The 17,325-nt window shown below is 65.0% G+C and overlaps 1 protein-coding gene across 2 annotated transcripts in view; it reads left to right on the forward strand.

Annotated features, from left to right (window-relative positions):
• The first annotated feature begins 4,631 nt into the window (after positions 1-4,631).
• The window catches only part of TMEM8B (transmembrane protein 8B), a 57,461-nt gene continuing 44,767 nt past the window's right edge, over positions 4,632-17,325 (forward strand). Inside the window, exons 1-6 of one of the 2 annotated variants that reach the window (XM_073343270.2) lie at positions 4,632-4,718; positions 9,872-10,061; positions 10,418-10,625; positions 15,302-15,402; positions 15,876-16,147; positions 16,712-17,058. In XM_073343270.2, the coding sequence (XP_073199371.2) occupies positions 4,664-4,718; positions 9,872-10,061; positions 10,418-10,625; positions 15,302-15,402; positions 15,876-16,147; positions 16,712-17,058 (1,173 nt within the window). In that variant the 5' untranslated portion in view covers positions 4,632-4,663. Of the gene's footprint in view, positions 4,719-9,871; positions 10,062-10,417; positions 10,626-15,268; positions 15,403-15,875; positions 16,148-16,711; positions 17,059-17,325 lie in introns of both variants that reach the window. The other variant, XM_073343271.2, reaches the window with a different exon arrangement.

Consider the following 17,325-nt stretch of genomic DNA (forward strand, 5'->3'; position numbering starts at 1 on the left):
CCTACAACTGGGACTCGTTTGTGTGTTTGTTTGTCTTTAACCTTGTCAATGCCTCTTTTATTTTCCTTTCCTAGCCATCAGCCTGGCCAGAGTTCATTACATAACTGGCTGCAGCCGCTAGCTTTGGGGAGGGATCTAGGGGCCATGATGGGGCCCTTGGCCCTGGCAGTAACCGGAATAGTGCTGTGATTCGTGGTGAGAGGGACCATCTGTGACACAGCAGGGATGGGGGAGTGTTGACCTGGGAATGTGGCAGGGGGGTTTCACTGGGGATGGGAGACCTGAGAGCCTGTCACCTGAGCTGGGAGGGGGAGGGGGAGGTGACACCTTTTCCCGGGGAAACTGGACAAAGGCTGCAGGAGGGAGCCTGCGGGGGGTGGGGGGTTAGTTTCAGTTTGGGGCTGGGTGGAGGAACACAGGGAACCCCAGGGCTGGGGTCTAAGCTCCCTGCTCCCCCAGAAGGACTTGACTGAGGGGTCCTGGTTGTACCCACAAGCTCTGTTTGGGACTGTGCTCCTGTTGTCCAATAAACCTTCTGTTTTGCTGGTTGGCGGAGAGTCCCAGTGAATCCCAGGAAGAGGGGTGCAGGCCCCGGACTCCCCCACACTCCGTGACACCGTCCGTCCCAGGGAGCTGACGACAGCGTGGCACGCCCACGGGGACTGTCTGGGACTCCAGCGGTGCCTGAGGGTTCACACGTGATACTTGACAGGTTTCAGAGTAGCAGCCGTGTTAGTCTGTATCCGCAAAAAGAAAAGGAGGACTTGTGGCACCTTAGAGACTAACCCATTTATTTGAGCATGAGCTTTCGTGAGCTACAGCTCACTTCATCGGATGAAGCATCTGCATCATGCATCCGATGAAGTGAGCTGTAGCTCACGAAAGCTCATGCTCAAATAAATGGGTTAGTCTCTAAGGTGCCACACGTCCTCCTGTTCTTTTTGCGTGATACTTGGTTAGTGATACAGCCGGTCTGGGGGGTGCCCTTGGTTCCCAGCGGGCTGTCCTGAGGCTGGTTCCATGCTCGGGAAGCAGGAATCTTTTGGTGGGGTCCCCCCACCCACACAGCACACGGGCCCCCTTGAGCTTGGGGCCCTAAGCAATTGCTTAGTATGCTTGTGCCTAGCAATGGCTCCGAATGCAGGACAGCTTGACCGCACTGACGAGGTCACACTCCCCCGTTCCACCGGGCTCCCGGGGGCTCTAACGAGGTCACGTTCCTGTTCCACCGGGTTTTCGGGGGGCTCTAACGGGGTCACACATCCCCCTCTCGGGGGGCTCTAACGAGGTCACATGTCCCCGTTCTGTGGCGCAATTGACCTGGGGGCCGCAACGCGGCCTTTGGCCCTGGCAGTAAGCGGAATAGTGCTGTGATTCGCGGTGAGAGGGACCGTCTGTTTCGCGGCTGGCGGAAGAGGTCGGTGCATCCTGGCCGGCTCTGTGCTGTTTCCCCACCAGGGGGCACTGCCTGCCCGGGGATCCTGCGCTCGACCGTGAGGCCGGGTCTCTGGGGGAAATACTAGGCAAACCAGCTAACCAGGGACTGTGGGATCTGCATACCCCTGCCCCACACCTCCCTCCCTGCCCTGCAGCTGAAGCCCCACAGCCGCCCCACCCCCCGCCAGCCGTAGGGCCCGCTGGCGACCAGTGTGGCTAATCAGTCGCAGGGTTACCAGAGCGAAACCAGAGCCATCATCCTTGGTATTGCTAATGCCTCTCGATTCCCAGCTGGGATCAGGGCCCCATCAGGCCTGGGGCCCTACACAGCCCAAGAGGGATCAGGGGCCCATCAAGCTGGGTGCCTCACAGGCCCCAACAGGGATCAGGGCCCCGGGGCTGGGGCTCTTGGGGTTGGTGGGAATGGGCCATTGGGACTGGGGCCAACAGGAAGGGCCCTGGGATGATGGAGCAGGGGCTGCAAACTGTCAATGGCCAGACAGGGGTAAGTGTCCCCATAGAGCTGGGTCTCCGGTCTCTGACAGTGACTATGTGACCCGGGCCCAGCTCCATGGGGCCCACTGCACGTGCCCAAGGACCTTCTCCCACAGCGATTGGGCCCATTGTGCCCCCCGAGTGCCGATGCCCCGCTCTGGCCCAGCTCTCTGTGGCATGTTTGCAGCATGCCCAGCCCCAGCCTCTTGCACTGCCCCCGGGGGCTCTTCAGCCCCTCTGGCTGCACAGCAGGGCCTGGCGGGCACCTCCCCTGCCTGGCCTGGCCACCCGAGCCCCCGCTCCAGTGTGGGCTGCTGTGAAATCCCAGGGCCACGGGCCACCCCGCCAGGCCCCCACGCCAGAGGCTGCAGCTGCTGCTGAGGAAGGGCCTCGGGGCAGGCCGTGGGCAGCTGTGTGTTCACACTCATGGGCCCAGAGCCTCCCTCTGCAGCTGCGCAGCCGCGGGCCTGGTCCGAGAGCAGTGAGAAGGGCTGGCGAGGGAGGGCATCTCCTCAGGCGACCAGAGCCCCAGGTCATTCCGTGCGCCAGCCAGCACAGCTTCCCCTGGGGCCAGCGCCATGGTGCGGGGAGCCTGGAGGGCGTCGCCCCCAGGCCAGCAAGACTGGTGGACGTTACTGACTGAGGGACAAACACACCCAGTGCGCGCACACCCAGGGCCCCAGGGCATCACCCCAAGGCACTATGACCTCACCCCCGGGCCCCATGACCTCACCCCCGGGCTCTATGACATCAGCCCAGGGCCCAGGACCTCACGCTCACCCCTCAACTCCTCCTCTCCCTCCCACTGACTTTAAGGGGAGCAGGCTGGGGTCTGGGGCAGCGCAGGGGATAGACCCCAGGCTATGGGGTCCCAGCTAGGTCCCACCACTGGGCCTCTCCCAGTAATGGCGGAGCCGTAACCTCCCTCCGTGGGCCGAGTGTGAATGCAGGCTGAACACTGGAGCCCACGTTCTGACACGAACGCGGGAGCCCAGACGCACCCCCGGCTGCCTCCTTTGTGGGAGCTCAGGGGACATCGTTGTGCCGAGATCCCAGCCGTGGAGAACCATGTGCCGCAGCCTCCCCTTCCGGACCCACTCAGCTCCCGGCACGGACCGTCCCGAAGAGCAAATCTCCCGGCAGGAGCATGAGGCCCGGTGCCCTGCGCGCTCCACAGGGCTGCGACAGGCCCTGATCCCACGTCAGGTGCCAGGTGTCACCCAGCCCCGCCTCCATTCCCCTGCTCCGCCCCACCTCCACCCCACTCCACCCCATTCCCTCCCCCCAGCCCAGCCCTGCCCCATCCCACCCCAACTCGCCTCCATTCCCCTGCTCCGCCCCACCTCCACCCCCATCTCACCCCATTCCCTCCCCCTGCCCCTGCCCCTGCTCCGCCCCATCCCACCCCAACCCACCTCCACCCCCATCTCACCCCATTCCCTCCCCCCAGCCCCACTCCGCCCCATCCCACCCCAACCCACCTCCATTCCCCTGCTCCACCCCACTCTGCCCCATCCCACCCCAACCCGCCTCCACCCCCATCTCACCCCATTCCCGCCACCCGCCCCTGCTCCGCCCTGCCCCACCTCACCCCACCTCCATTCCCCTGCTCTGCCCCACCTCCACCCCACTCCACCCCATTCCCTCCCCCCAGCCCAGCCCTGCCCCATCCCACCCCAACCCGCCTCCATTCCCCTGCTCCGCCCCACCTCCACCCCACTCCACCCCATTCCCTCCCCCCAGCCCAGCCCTGCCCCATCCCACCCCAACCCGCCTCCATTCCCCTGCTCTGCCCCACTCTGCCCCATCCCACCCCAACCCGCCTCCACCCCCATCTCACCCCATTCCCGCCACCCGCCCCTGCTCCGCCCTGCCCCACCTCACCCCACCTCCATTCCCCTGCTCTGCCCCACCTCCACCCCACTCCACCCCATTCCCTCCCCCCAGCCCAGCCCTGCCCCATCCCACCCCAACCCGCCTCCATTCCCCTGCTCCGCCCCACCTCCACCCCACTCCACCCCATTCCCTCCCCCCAGCCCAGCCCTGCCCCATCCCACCCCAACCCGCCTCCATTCCCCTGCTCTGCCCCACTCTGCCCCATCCCACCCCAACCCGCCTCCACCCCCATCTCACCCCATTCCCTCCCCCTGCCCCTGCTCCGCCCCATCCCACCCCAACCCACCTCCACCCCCATCTCACCCCATTCCCTCCCCCCAGCCCCACTCCGCCCCATCCCACCCCAACCCGCCTCCACCCCCATCTCACCCCATTCCCGCCACCCGCCCCTGCTCCGCCCTGCCCCACCTCACCCCACCTCCATTCCCCTGCTCTGCCCCACCTCCACCCCACTCCACCCCATTCCCTCCCCCCGCCCCTGCTCCGCCCTGCCCCACCCCACCTCCATTCCCCTGCTCTGCCCCACCTCCACCCCATTCCCTCCCCCCCGCCCCGCTCCGCCCCATCCCACCCCAACCCACCTCCACCCCATTCCCTCCCCCCCGCCCCGCTCCGCCCCATTCCCGCCCCGGCCGCCGGGCAGCGGGGAAGCAGCGGCCCCTGGAGCAGCAGCATCAGGGGCGGGCCGACGCGGTGAGTGGCAGCGGCTCGGCCAATCGTCGGCGGCCTGCAGGGCGACCGGCGTGCGCCGGGCCAATGGGCAGGCGCGGGGCCTGACGTCATGGCTGCGGGCGGCTGCGGGGATGGTGCGGGGCCCGGGAGCGCGGCGCGAGGCATGGCCCGGCGGCTGCTGCTGCTGCTGCTGCTGCTCGGCGCGGGGCCCCTGGCCGGTGAGGGGGCTGCGGGGCCGGGGAGGGGGGTGGGAGGGGCGGGGGCGGGGGGTTGGGGGGGCGGGGGGGAGCCTGCGGGGCCGGGGTGGGGGGATCCTGTGGGAGCTGTCCTGTCCCGGTGCTGATCCCCGGGGAGGGGCCGGGGGGAGCTGTCCTGTCCCGGTGCTGATCCCTGGTGGAGGGCCGGGGGGAGCTGTCCTGTCCCGGTGCTGATCCCCGGGGAGGGGCCGGGGGGAGCTGTCCTGTCCCGGTGCTGATCCCCGGTGGGGGGCCGGGGGGAGCTGTCCTGTCCCGGTGCTGATCCCCGGGGAGGGGCCGGGGGGAGCTGTCCTGTCCCGGTGCTGATCCCCGGGGAGGGGCCGGGGGGAGCTGTCCTGTCCCGGTGCTGATCCCTGGTGGAGGGCCGGGGGGAGCTGTCCTGTCCCGGTGCTTATCCCCGGTGGAGGGCCGGGGGGAGCTGTCCTGTCCCGGTGCTGATCCCCGGTGGGGGGCCGGGGGAGCTGTCCTGTCCCGGTGCTGATCCCTGGTGGAGGGCCGGGGGGAGCTGTCCTGTCCCGGTGCTGATCCCCGGGGAGGGGCCGGGGGGAGCTGTCCTGTCCCGGTGCTGATCCCCGGGGAGGGGCCGGGGGGAGATGTCCTGTCCCGGTGCTGATCCCCGGTGGAGGGCCGGGGGGAGCTGTCCTGTCCCGGTGCTGATCCCCGGTGGGGGGCCGGGGGGAGCTGTCCCTGTCCCGGTGCTGATCCCCGGGGAGGGGCCGGGGGGAGCTGTCCTGTCCCGGTGCTGATCCCCGGTGGGGGGCCGGGGGGAGCTGTCCTGTCCCAGTGCTGATCCCCGGTGGGGGGGCCGGGGGGAGCTGTCCTGTCCCAGTGCTGATCCCTGGTGGAGGGCCGGGGGGAGCTGTCCTGTCCCGGTGCTGATCCCCGGGGAGGGGGACCAAGGGGAGCTGTCCTGTCCTGGTGCTGATTCCCGGGGAGGGGGCCAGGGGGAGCTGTCCTGTCCCGGTGCTGATCCCCGGGGAGGGGGACCAAGGGGAGCTGTCCTGTCCTGGTGCTGATTCCCGGGGAGGGGGCCAGGGGGAGCTGTCCTGTCCCGGTGCTGATCCCCGGGGAGGGGGACCAAGGGGAGCTGTCCTGTCCTGGTGCTGATTCCCGGGGAGGGGGCCAGGGGGAGCTGTCCTGTCCCGGTGCTGATCCCCGGCGGGGGGGCCGGGGGGAGCTGTCCTGTCCCGGTGCTGATCCCCAGGGGGAGGTTGGGGGGGTCCCTGCCCCTGTGCTGATCCCCGGGGGGGTCTGGGGGAGCTGTCCTGTCCCGGTGTTGATCCCCGGCGGGGGAGGGCCAGGGGGAGCTGTCCTGTCCCGGTGCTGATCCCCGGGGGGCCAGGGGGAGCTGTCTCTTTGCCCCGTGCTGAGCCCCATGGTGTGACAGTGCTGGGTGCTCGCGGCCTGGCACTGGGTGGTCAGACGCTGGGGTGATGGGTACGGTTGACCACAGTCCCAAATCACTCATAGGCTTCAAAGCAATCGCTCTGCCATCTCCCCTCCCCCATTCTGAGAACCCCCTCCTCCCATTACATCCCAGTACCTACCCCCACCATGCCACCCTACCCCGCTCTGACCCCGTGTCATCCCCACACACCCTGACACCCTCCCATAGTGACACCCCCTGCATCCCATCCGCTCCCTGGGTGGTGTCACCACCCAGCCTCATGGCCCTTGCCGGCAGCTAGGTCCCTGCCTCCCCCCTGCTGCTGCCTGGGGAGTTGCTCAATCTCCATCCATTGGGGATCCCCGCCCGTGGGGGTCTGGGCCAGGTTCCTGTGCCCCCAGCCAGCCCTGTGATGGGGAGGGTGAGACTCAGGGCTGGGGAGTCACCCTGCCTGGCTGCGTGGGATCACTGACCCCACCTGCGAGGGTCACCGACGCACCTGGGCAGGGGGCAGCTGCCATGCAGCAGGAGCTGGGTTTATTCTCAGGGTGGAAGTAGAGATATTTCCACCAGCGCCCAGGGCATGGGGTTAATGCAGAATGGCTGGCTTTGGGCACATGACGGGCGCATTCCCATGGGAAGGGGGGCGGAGGGGGAGATTGGGTGGGTTCCCTTGAGCTATGGCTCAGCTTGGCAGCACTTGTACTGACGGTGAGGGCAATCGGAGACACAGCCTTTGCTCCAGGCAAAGGGGTATGTCTGTCGGGGTACGGCTGGCTGCGTCTGCACACACCTATCTACACACGCACCCCAGCCCACACGCACACACACGAGGAGTGGTGGGTTCAGTGCCCAGACGCTGCTCGGGCCACCCTGCTCCCGCGGCGATGAACTGTGCTGAGCAGACACCCAGGCCACAGCCCCAGCACCAGGCCTGAGGTCCCTGCCCGGGACTGGCTCCTGCTGGGGTTTCCCGTCACTGTGGCTCGCAGGCTTGCTGGCGGGGGCTGTAATTAATGTCTCTCCTGTTCGTCCCCCCTGGAGCCCGGGCGTGAGTGCTGCCGGGGATGCTTGGCAATTGCCTGGCGAGTTCCCGGGGAGGAACACTTGGCCACGATCATTCCGGCTCTTGTGATGGTTGCGCAGGAAGCTCAGTCCCACCAGGGACAGTGATGCTCAGCTCAGCTCCCATCACCAGCCTCCTGCTTTGATGCGATCACTGCCAGGCCCATGGCAACCCAGCCAGTGGGAGCCAGATCCCACCTCCCCCAGGCCGAGGGCAGGAGACACGGCGCGTCTGCTCCCCAGGCAGCATCATCCGGGCCAGGGGCTGGCAGAGCAGCCTCTGCCCTGACTGGCGGAGAACTCCTGGGCTTGCTACAGCAATATTCCCAGCGCAGGTCAGCTGAGCCGGCGAGGCACAGCCCAGTCCCGCCGCCGAGATGGGGGAATACGGAGAGGCTGGCTCACAGCCTGGTGTCCCCGGCCCCCAAACACCCCCATGTGTGACGGTCTGTTTCTCACCCACCCCAGAGAACGTGGCCCATGTGGTTTGCCCTGTGCTCGTCCTGCACCAGGCCGGCTCTGCCTCTGGATGGGGCTGGGCGTCCTGAGGTGCCTCCCTTGGCTCTGCTTCCATTGTATCATGGTCTCATTCCTCTTCTCTGCGCTGTGGCAAAGCAGCCCCAGAAGGCCATGCCCGCTGCCCCGGGAAGGGACTGGTGCTTGGGGAAAGGCAAGCTTGCCCCTGGGCCAGCCAGAGCCAGGACCGGACCCAGCCTGAGGTGGTGGGAGCAGGAGGTCACCGTTGGCATGGCGTGTGCTGGACAGGGAGGATCTCCAGGTCCCTCCATGGTGCAGCAGATGGCACGGAGCTGTCAGAGGGCTCCCACGTGGGTGCCGTGGGGCAGAGGCCCTGTGGGTACCTGGCAGCATGTGCTCCTATGGGGCAGTGAGGACAAGGCTGCCTTTTCAACAGGGCTGCAGGGCAGAATCCTCCTTGCAGGGGCCCAGCATGAGGCCCTCAGGGCCCCCCTGAAACGTTCAAAGGAGCGTGCTCCTGCGGCTGGGGAGAGGTGCTGCCCCTCAGCGATGGAGCAGCAGAACCCCTGCTGGGGCAGGATGAGGGGCCGGGGGACACATCTCACCCCGGGCAGATCCCACACGGCACCAGCTGCCGGGCGCTGCGGGGACCGCTGGGTCCATTCGCTGCATGGAGCAGGCAGGCAGCTGGGAGCGAAGGCTTCATTCCAAACACACCTTGCCCCAGCTACCAGGAGCTTGGCCTTCTTGGCCCAACACAGTCCAGCGTGGCTCTGCATGCCTGGATAGCACGGCATGCATGTCCCCGCGTGGCACAGGGCATGCATGGTGCGGCCTGGCACGTGGCACACGGCGTTCACAGCCTTGCGTGGCACCGGGTGCATGGCACACGTGTCCCCTTCCTCGGAGTCTGATGCCAGAGCTGTTGTAGGGGCCACAGCGATCCTGGCCTGGCTCAGAGGTCTGCCCTGACTCCGTGCAGGGGCACAGAAGGGCTTGGTGCCCAGCCCCCGTTCACCCTAGGGCTGCTGTGGGTGCAGGGTGCATGTACCTGGCTGGTGTCGCCGCACCCTGTGCGTTAGTGTTTCCCACCTGCCCTGAGGCCGCGCTCCCTGCGTGGCTTGCCCTGCCCCCACCCCCTTCGGGAGACACTGGATATAAAGGGGATCAGCCCCAGAGTGCCGGAACAGGCACCCCCAAGGGTGACCCAGAGGAGAGCCGAACTGGGAGCCTGAAAGCAGCCAGACAGATAGCCCCACCAGGCTGGGGTCTGGCCAGCGCTGAGCCCCGGGCAAGCCCTGCACCTGCTTGCTCAGCACCGGGGGAGGGCTGGGGGGGGGAGACCCCTCTGACTCTGCTGATCTGGACTTTCCAAACCTCTGTCAGTTTGAAGCACTGAGGCAGCTGTGCGGGGGGTGGGGGCCGTGTGTCCTGGCTTGTGGGGGAGCCGGGTCGATGGGTGGAGAGATTGGGGCAGGACAGGGTGTGACGCAGCAGCTGGGCAAGGGACAGGGACATGAGCGATGCTGAGGAGTCACAGGGGCGTGATGGACCCGAGTGCGGGTCACCTCTATCAAGGAGGCTGGAAATTCAAGGGGCTCAGAGACAGGCTCAGAGTGGGGCCACGAGAACCCCTCCCTCCCATCTGAAGCGTCTAGGAGTGCTGGGAGGAATCAGGGCTGGGATGTGACAGGGGCACAGGGTAGCGAGTGGTTAGAGACGGGAGGCTGGGGCTGCCCTTCACCCGCCCTCCTGACACCAGGCGAGGGTGCACTCCAGGAACTGAAGGGCAGCAAATTCGTAAGGGGCAACGGAAAAGCTTTCTGCACATGGTGCACCATGGGCCTGCGGAACTCACTGCCACAGGGCTCCGTCAAGGATCAGCCACTCCTGGGGAGCAGGAGGGCAGCCAGGCACATCAGAGAGGAGGAGAATGGAAGGGACATAGGATGAGCCAGCTGCAGCTGAGGGGGTTGGGGGAACTCCCCCATGGACAAGCTGTTCTGCAGCTGGCCACCAGGGGTTTCCTGCCCCTCCCTCTGAGGCAGCTGGTGCTGGGCCCTGTCAGCGCCAGGAGACCGGGCTTGATGGGCCCATGGGCAGCTGGCTGGGAATTCCTACATCCCAGGCCATTCTGGCTCATGGCCCCTCTTCCTTCCCCTCCCCCCTCCATGCCCTCTTGCAGACGGGCTCTTTGTGACTGATTACTTCACCCGCACGCCGCGCAAGCTGAGCCCCTTCCGCTCCTTTGCCAGCATCGAGCTCTTCCACTTCCGCATCCCTGAGGACACCCTGGTCGCCGTCTGGAACCTCATCACCTTCAAGGAGCAGGGCGGCACCTTCGGGGACCGGTGCCCGGACCGCAGCGTCACCGTGTGGGTGTCGGGGTGGGGGAGGCTGGGGGCTTGGTGCGGGCCCAGGACTCCGGTGCCTGGATTCCTCTGGGGCGGGGCCCAGGTGGGCTGGCACATAGGGAGTGTCGTGCAGGCATCGGCCCCCTTCTGGGGACACGTGACTCTCCCCTAGGGCTGCAAGGCCCCTCGCTCCCACCTGCCCTTAGGGCAAAGGAGCCTGGGCTGTAAACCCGCCTGCCGGGGCGACACAACACACGGCGAGGGGGGCCTTGCCCCACACTGGGACCGCGGGGTCTCTCCCTGCCACCTCCCGGGATCGCCCTGCTGGGCTGCTCTCTGCCCTCCCTCCGCCCGCTCACGCGCTCTCTGCCCTGCAGGTATTTCCGCTCCGGGGCTCCCCCCATCATCGCCCCCCTCCACACCCACTTCCCCCGGGACACAGCCGTCCCCGGCTCCTTCACGCTCACCCTCACCTGGAGCCTGCCGAACCGCACCACCGGGGTGTTCAACATCACCAGCCCGCTGCCCGGAGACTGGTTCCTGGCCGCCCACCTGCCCAAGGATGAGGGCAAGATCTCTGTCAAGGTGAGGGGCCAGCAGGGGAAGGTTAATGGCCGTGTCCCCACCCCCGACACCAGAGGCAGGGACAAGCCAATGCCCTGTGGGGCACTAGAGCTGCCCCAGGCTGGGCCGGTGGAGGGCAAGGCCCCTATTGCTCTGACTGAGGGAGGGGGATTCCCCATGGCTGTGTCTGGGGGAGGAGAAGGGGGTTCCCCATTGTTCTGTCTGAAGGAGGGGAGAGGGGAGTTCCCCATGGCTCTGTCTGCGGGAGGGGAGGAGGATTCCCCATTGCTGTGTCTAGGGGAGGGGCAGGGGGCTCCCCATGGCTCTGTCTGGGGGAGAGGCAGGGGGCTCCCCATGGCTGTGTCTGGGGGAAGGGCAGGGGGCTCCCCATGGCTGTGTCTGGGGGAGGGGCAGGGGGCTGCCCATGGCTCTGTCTGGGGGAGGGGCAGGGGGCTCCCCATCAATTTCTGTGGCAGAGGCTGCCAAGCTGTGACAGGTGAGCCTGTGGGCAGAGGAGTGCTGTACCGGGGGTCTGTCCCCTTTCAGGGGTAGTGGCCCCGGGGCCAGCCAAGCCCTGATCTGGGACATGGCCCCTTTAAGGAAACAGATGTTCAGGGGAGCAGCAGATCTGCTGGGGAAATGGGGCCAAGTGTAAATCTGGAGCCACCTCCTGAAAAGCCAGCTGCAGGGGTACCCCCAGGAGGGTGACCAGCTGGGGGAGCAGCAAGCCTTCAGAGAGGCTCCCTGGGCTGGGGTGGCCTGCCTTAGTCACAGCCCCAGGTGGTGGGCTGGGGCCCCAGAACCAAGGGGCTGACGTGTGGGTTCAGGAGCTCTGTGGAGCCCAGATGCTGGTGGCCTGGGAATGCGGCCGGAGGCCTGGCCCCAGGAGAAGGGCCGGGAAGGCCTGCTGGTCGCGGAAGGCCTGGTGAGAGCAGGCGAGCCCCGTGGGAAGGACCCCGCAGAGAGGCCAGGGGTCACAGAGCTGCAGGCCAGGGGACCTCTCTGTGCCTCAGCTCCCTGAGGGTCACACTCTCACTGGGGTCAGCCCCTCAGTGTCCCTGCCTCCTGGGACCAACCCTCGGAGCCTCCAGCATGCCTGGGTCAAGCTGGGAGCTCCCTGCAGCGAGTCCCCTCAACCAGACCCCTCGGAGAGGCTGCACCCCCAAAGGGAGTGGTGCCCCCCGAGTTCCTGACTCTCAGTGACTCCCAGCCAGCAGGGCAGCAGCAGGAGGGTTCCTGGCTGTGTGGGACAAGCACAGACCGTGCCGAGCCCCAAGCTCTCCTGACCCCCCTCAAGTCCCCAGGCAGGAGTGTGTGTCCTGCTTCCCGCGGCCCACGCACTGATCCCCACTGGGCCCCTCTGCCATCCCGTGATCTGTTTTCTAGGCATATCAGGTCACCTGGCTTCCCCCTCAGGTCTTTGTTCTCCTGCTGGTTGCAGGCGCCTGGCCTCTTGCAGAGGGTGGGCCCCAGAGCCGGCAGTGGCTAGGTAACAAAATGTCCAGGCCATTGTCTGAGCCAGGCAGCAGCCTCACCTGGGCCTCTACCAAGAATAAACCACCTTTTGCCACCACCTAGTTACGCATGCAGCACAGAGGGGAAACTGAGGCACACCTCGAATTCATGCACAACATGCAGAATTCCCACTTATCATAGTATCATAGAATCATAGAATATCACGGTTGGAAGGGACCTCAGGAGGTCATCTAGCCCAACCCCCTGCTCAAAGCAGGACCGATCCCCAATTAAATCATCCCAGCCAGGGCTTTGTCAAGCCTGACCTTAAAAACTTCTAAGGAAAGAGATTCCACCACCTCCCTAGGTAACGCATTCCAGTGCTTCACCATGCTCCTAGTGAAATAGTGTTTCCTGATAGCCAACCTAGACCTCCCCCACTGCAACTTGAGACCATTACTCCTTGTTCTGTCATCAGCTACCACTGAGAACAGCCAAGCTCCATCCTCTTTGGAACCCCCTTTCAGGTAGTTGAAAGCAGCTATCAAATCCCCCCTCATTCTTCTCTTCCGCATACTAAACAATCCCAGTTCCCTCAGCCTCTCCTCATAACTCATGTGTTCCAGACCCCTAATCATTTTTGTTGCCCTCCGCTGGACTCTCTCCAATTTATCCACATCCTTCTTGTAGTGTGGGGCCCAAAACTGGACACAGTACTCCAGATGAGGCCTCACCGATGTCGAATAGAGGGGAACGATCACGTCCCTTGATCTGCTGGCAATGCCCCTACCTATAAATCCCAAAATGCCATTGGCCTTCTTGGCAACAAGGGCACACTGCTGACTCATATCCAGCTTCTCGTCCACTGTCACCCCTAGGTCCTTTTCCGCAGAACTGCTGCCGAGCCATTCAGTCCCTAGTCTGTAGCTGTGCATTGGATTCTTCCATCCTAAGTGCAGGACCCTGCACTTATCCTTATTGAACCTCATCAGATTTCTTTTGGCCCAATCCTCTAATTTGTCTAGGGCCTTCTGTATCCTATCCCTGCCCTCCAGCGTATCTACCTCTCCCCCGCAAGCTTAGTGTCATCTGCAAACTTGCTGAGGGTGCAATCCACACCATCCTCCAGATCATTTATGAAGATATTGAACAAAACCAGCCCCAAGACCGACCCTTGGGGTACTCCACTTGATACCGGCTGCCAACTAGACATGGAGCCATTGATCACTACCCGTTGAGCCCGACAATCTTGCCAACTTTCTATCTACCTTATAGTCCATTCATCCAGCCCATACTTCTTTAACTTGCTGGCAAGAATACTGTGGGAGACCGTGTTAAAAGCTTTGCTAAAGTCAAGGAACAACACGTCCACTGCTTTCCCCTCATCCACAGAGCCAGTTATCTCGTCACAGAAGGCAATTAGATTAGTCAGGCATGACTTGCCCTTGGTGAATCCATGCTGACTGTTCCTGATCACTTTCCTCTCCTCTAAGTGCTTCAGAACTGATTCCTTGAGGACCTGCTCCATGATTTTTCCAGGGACTGAGGTGAGGCTGACTGGCCTGTAGTTCCCAGGATCCTCCTTCTTCCCTTTTTTAAAGATGGGCACTACATTAGTCTTTTTCCAGTCGTCCGGGACTTCCCCCGGATCGCCATGAGTTTTCAAAGATAATGGCCAATGGCTCTGCAATCACATCCGCCAACTCCTTGAGGACTCTCATATGCAGCGCATCCGGCCCCATGGACTTGTGCACATCCAGCTTTTCTAAATAGTCCCGAACCACTTCTTTCTCCACAGAAGGCTGGTCACCTCCTCCCCATGCTGTGCTGCCCAGTGCAGTAGTCTGGGAGCTGACCTTGTTCGTGAAGACACAAGCAAAAAAAGCATTGAGTACATTAGCTTTTTCCACATCCTCTGTCACTAGGTTGCCTCCCTCATTCAGTAAGGGGCCCACACTATCCCACAGGCTAGCATACCTGAAGAAACCCTTCTTGTTACTGTTAACATCTCTTGCTAGCTGTAACTCCAGGTGTGATTTGGCCCTCCTGATTTCACTCCTGCATGCCCGAGCAATATTTTTATACTCCTCCCTGGTCATTTGTCCAATCTTCCACTTCTTGTAAGCTTCTTTTTTGTGTTTAAGATCAGCAAGGATTTGACTGTTAAGCCAAGCTGGTCGCCGGCCATATTTACTATTCTTTCTACACATCGGGATGATTTGTCCCTGTAACCTCAATAAGGCTTCTTTAAAATACAGCCAGCTCTCCTGGACTCCTTTCCCCCTCATGTTATTCTCCCAGGGGATCCTGCCCATCAGTTTTTGAGGGAGTCAAAGTCTGGTTTTCTGAAGTCCAGGGTCCGTATTCTGCTGCTCTCCTTTCTTCCCTTTCTTCGTTACAGCAGGCTGCAGGGCAGGGCCCACATGGGCACCGGGGGGCGGAGTGGGTAGAGTCAGAATGCACGGCCAGTAGGGGCCCCAGATCACCCAGTCCCACCCACTGTACAGCACAGGCCCAGCCGCCCACTAGCCCCCCAGCCGGACTGGGAGCAGGAGACCAGGCAGTGACGTGTCACAGGCAGAGGCCAGGAGGGGCCGAGGGGCAGCTCAGCTCCGGCCGGAGGCCAACAGGTAGCTGGGGTCAGTGAGTGACCGGGCACAGGGCAGTTTGGCACTGGGCTGGCGGCAATCTGGCAGCCTGGGGCTCCTCTGGCTGCGGGGGTGGGGGCGGGACGTGCTCAGTGCCCAAATCTGGCTGTTATGCGGTGGGGGTACTCAGTGCCCGGATCTGGTTGTGGGGGGGTGGGGAGGCCAATCGAGGAGGGGGAGGGGTGCCCGGATCTGGCCATTGTGTGTGCGTGGGTGCTTGTTGCCCGGCTCTGGCTGTGAGGGGGTAGGGGGACTGTTGGGGTGCCCGGATCTGGCCGTGATGGGGTTGAGAGGCCGGTGGGGGAGGGGTTGGGGGGGTGCCTGGATCTGGCTGTGATGGGTTGGGAAGCTCGGTGCCCAGATCTGGCCATGAGGGTGTGGGGGGCGCTAAGGGGGAGGGGTCGGCTGTGAGGGGGTGGGGGGCAGGTTGGGGGTGTGCCAGATCGGGCTGTAAGGGAGTGGGCAGGCCGGTGGGGGAGGGGTCAGGGGGTGCCCGGGTCAGGCCGTGACGGGGTGGGGAGGCTCGGTGCTCAGCCCCGCTCTGACTGCCCCCACCCGCAGGGTCTGTACGAGGAATGCCAATACCTCTTCCAGCCGCAGCTCATCGTGCAGCGCCTCGTGGGGATCGCCGTGCTGTACCCCGGCTACATCAGCGCCCAGAGCATCGCGCCCCACAGCCGCTCCAGCCTCTACAAGTGAGGGGGGGCCCCTGCTCGGGGGGATCACTGCTCTGTGCCGGGGGCTCTGCTGTGGGGCTCTCCCAGCTCAACGGTGGGGACGAGCTCCCTTCTCGGGGCTGGGGCTGGGGTCCCCTTCAGTGGCAGGGGATCTCCCCACTTCCTGCCCACCCCAATAACTGAGCCTAGCCAGGGCTGAACGTGGCCCCCCTCTTTGGGGGGATGGCAGCAGCCCCCCTCCCCCATTCTCAGGGGGACACCTGTCCCCCAAGCCGGTTCCCCCGCGGGCAGACTCAGTCCAAGCTCCCACTGACCCCGGGGTCACAGGGCACCAGCCCCCCATGACCAGGGGGGAGGGGAGCATCCTGGGTTGTGCGTGGCCCACAGGAGGGGGCCTGGCTCCTGGCATGGGGCACATGGTCTCGGGGGGGGGGCAGCACCAGCCTCACCATGGGGGTCCCCGCGGGGCTCACGCTTCCCCTCCCCGGCAGGGTCTTTGTGCCCAGCCACACGTCGCAGGTACTGGTGCAGGTGCTGGGCTGCCGGGCGGGGGACCGCAGCGCCGCGAGCTGCCCGCTCTGGCTGAAGGTGCGAGCCAAGGCCCCCCCGCTGCACAACTCCACCGCGCTGGACTGCCGGGAGCGGGCGCCCTGCCAGCTGGCCCTGGAGCGGCCCCTCTGGCACCACTGGTACTACGTGCTGCTGGAGAAGGCCCTGGGCGTGCCGGGCCCCATCCGCTTCCAGCTCACTGTGCAGCTCACAGGTGAGAGCCGTGGGGCTGGGCCGCGGGGTGGCTGGCGGGGACCTTGGCTGTCGGGGTAACCACCCCAGAGCCCAGGACCTGCCCCTGTGCAGTTCCCACTGGAGTCCGGGGGGCAGGGGCTGGGCCCCATCCGGGCTCTGGGAGGAGTGTGGGGGTGGAGGCTGAAAGCCAGGACGCCTGGGTTCTCTCCCCAGCTCTGCGGCAGAGCCGCCCCGAACTTGGGCAGGGCAGGCCGTGCCTCTGAGACCGGCTGTGGGCAGCGCCAGGCCTGTCTTTGCTGGCAGCAGAACCAGCTTCACAAGGGCTGGGGTGGTGTCTCCATCCCTGGCAGTTGTGAAATCCAGAGTGGCTGGTTTCCGAGAGATCTGCCCAGCGGTTAGCACAGGGGCGGGGTGGGTCCCTGGCCTGGGTGATGCTGGGGGAGACTGGTCACAGCGGCGCCTTCTGGCCTGGGACTCTCTGGAAAGAGAGACCCGCCAGGGGGCAGGGCTGGGGCCAGGTGCTGGGGCTGGTCCGGAGGGCAGCCCAGAAGCCTGGTGACGGCACTGCCCTCGTTCCCTGCAGACTGCTCCAGGCCCGGTCTGTCCCGGGCCCCTGTCCTGCTCCCCGCTGCTGCCATGAACATGCCTCAGTCCTTCGGTGCCTTAGTCAGCCTGTCGCTGGGGGAGAGCCTGCCCCCCGCCACGCCGAAGGGCACCCAGCCGCCTCCAGCTGGGCCGCCCCCCGGCGAGTGCTGCTGGCCCATCCGGCCCACGCTGCGCAACGAGCTCGACACCTTCTCTGTCCACTTCTACATCTTCTTCGGGCCCAACGTCTCGGTGCCGCCCAACCGGCCCGCTGTCTTCGGCATTAGCCTGCTGCCAGTGCTGGACAGCGGGGGGGTGCTCAACCTGGAGCTCAAACTCAATGTGGTGAGAGACCCCCCCATGGCGAGGGCAGGGCACCATGGCTCAGGGGCTGGGGCACTGGCAGGGCTGTGGGGAGCCTGGGGCTGGGATGGTGGGGTTGAGGATTGGGGGGCACTGGCAGAGCTGTGGAGGTTGGTGGGTGCCCAGGGCTGGGATGGGCAGGCTGCGGGTTGGGGGGCACCAGCAGAGCTGTGGGGTTGTGGGGAGCCCAGGGCTGGGATGGGGGGGACAGCGGCTCAGGGTTGGGGGGACAGTGGCAGAGCTGTGGGG

This window comes from Lepidochelys kempii, chromosome 5, assembly GCF_965140285.1.
Source record: "Lepidochelys kempii isolate rLepKem1 chromosome 5, rLepKem1.hap1, whole genome shotgun sequence".
Lineage (NCBI taxonomy): Eukaryota > Metazoa > Chordata > Testudines > Cheloniidae > Lepidochelys > Lepidochelys kempii.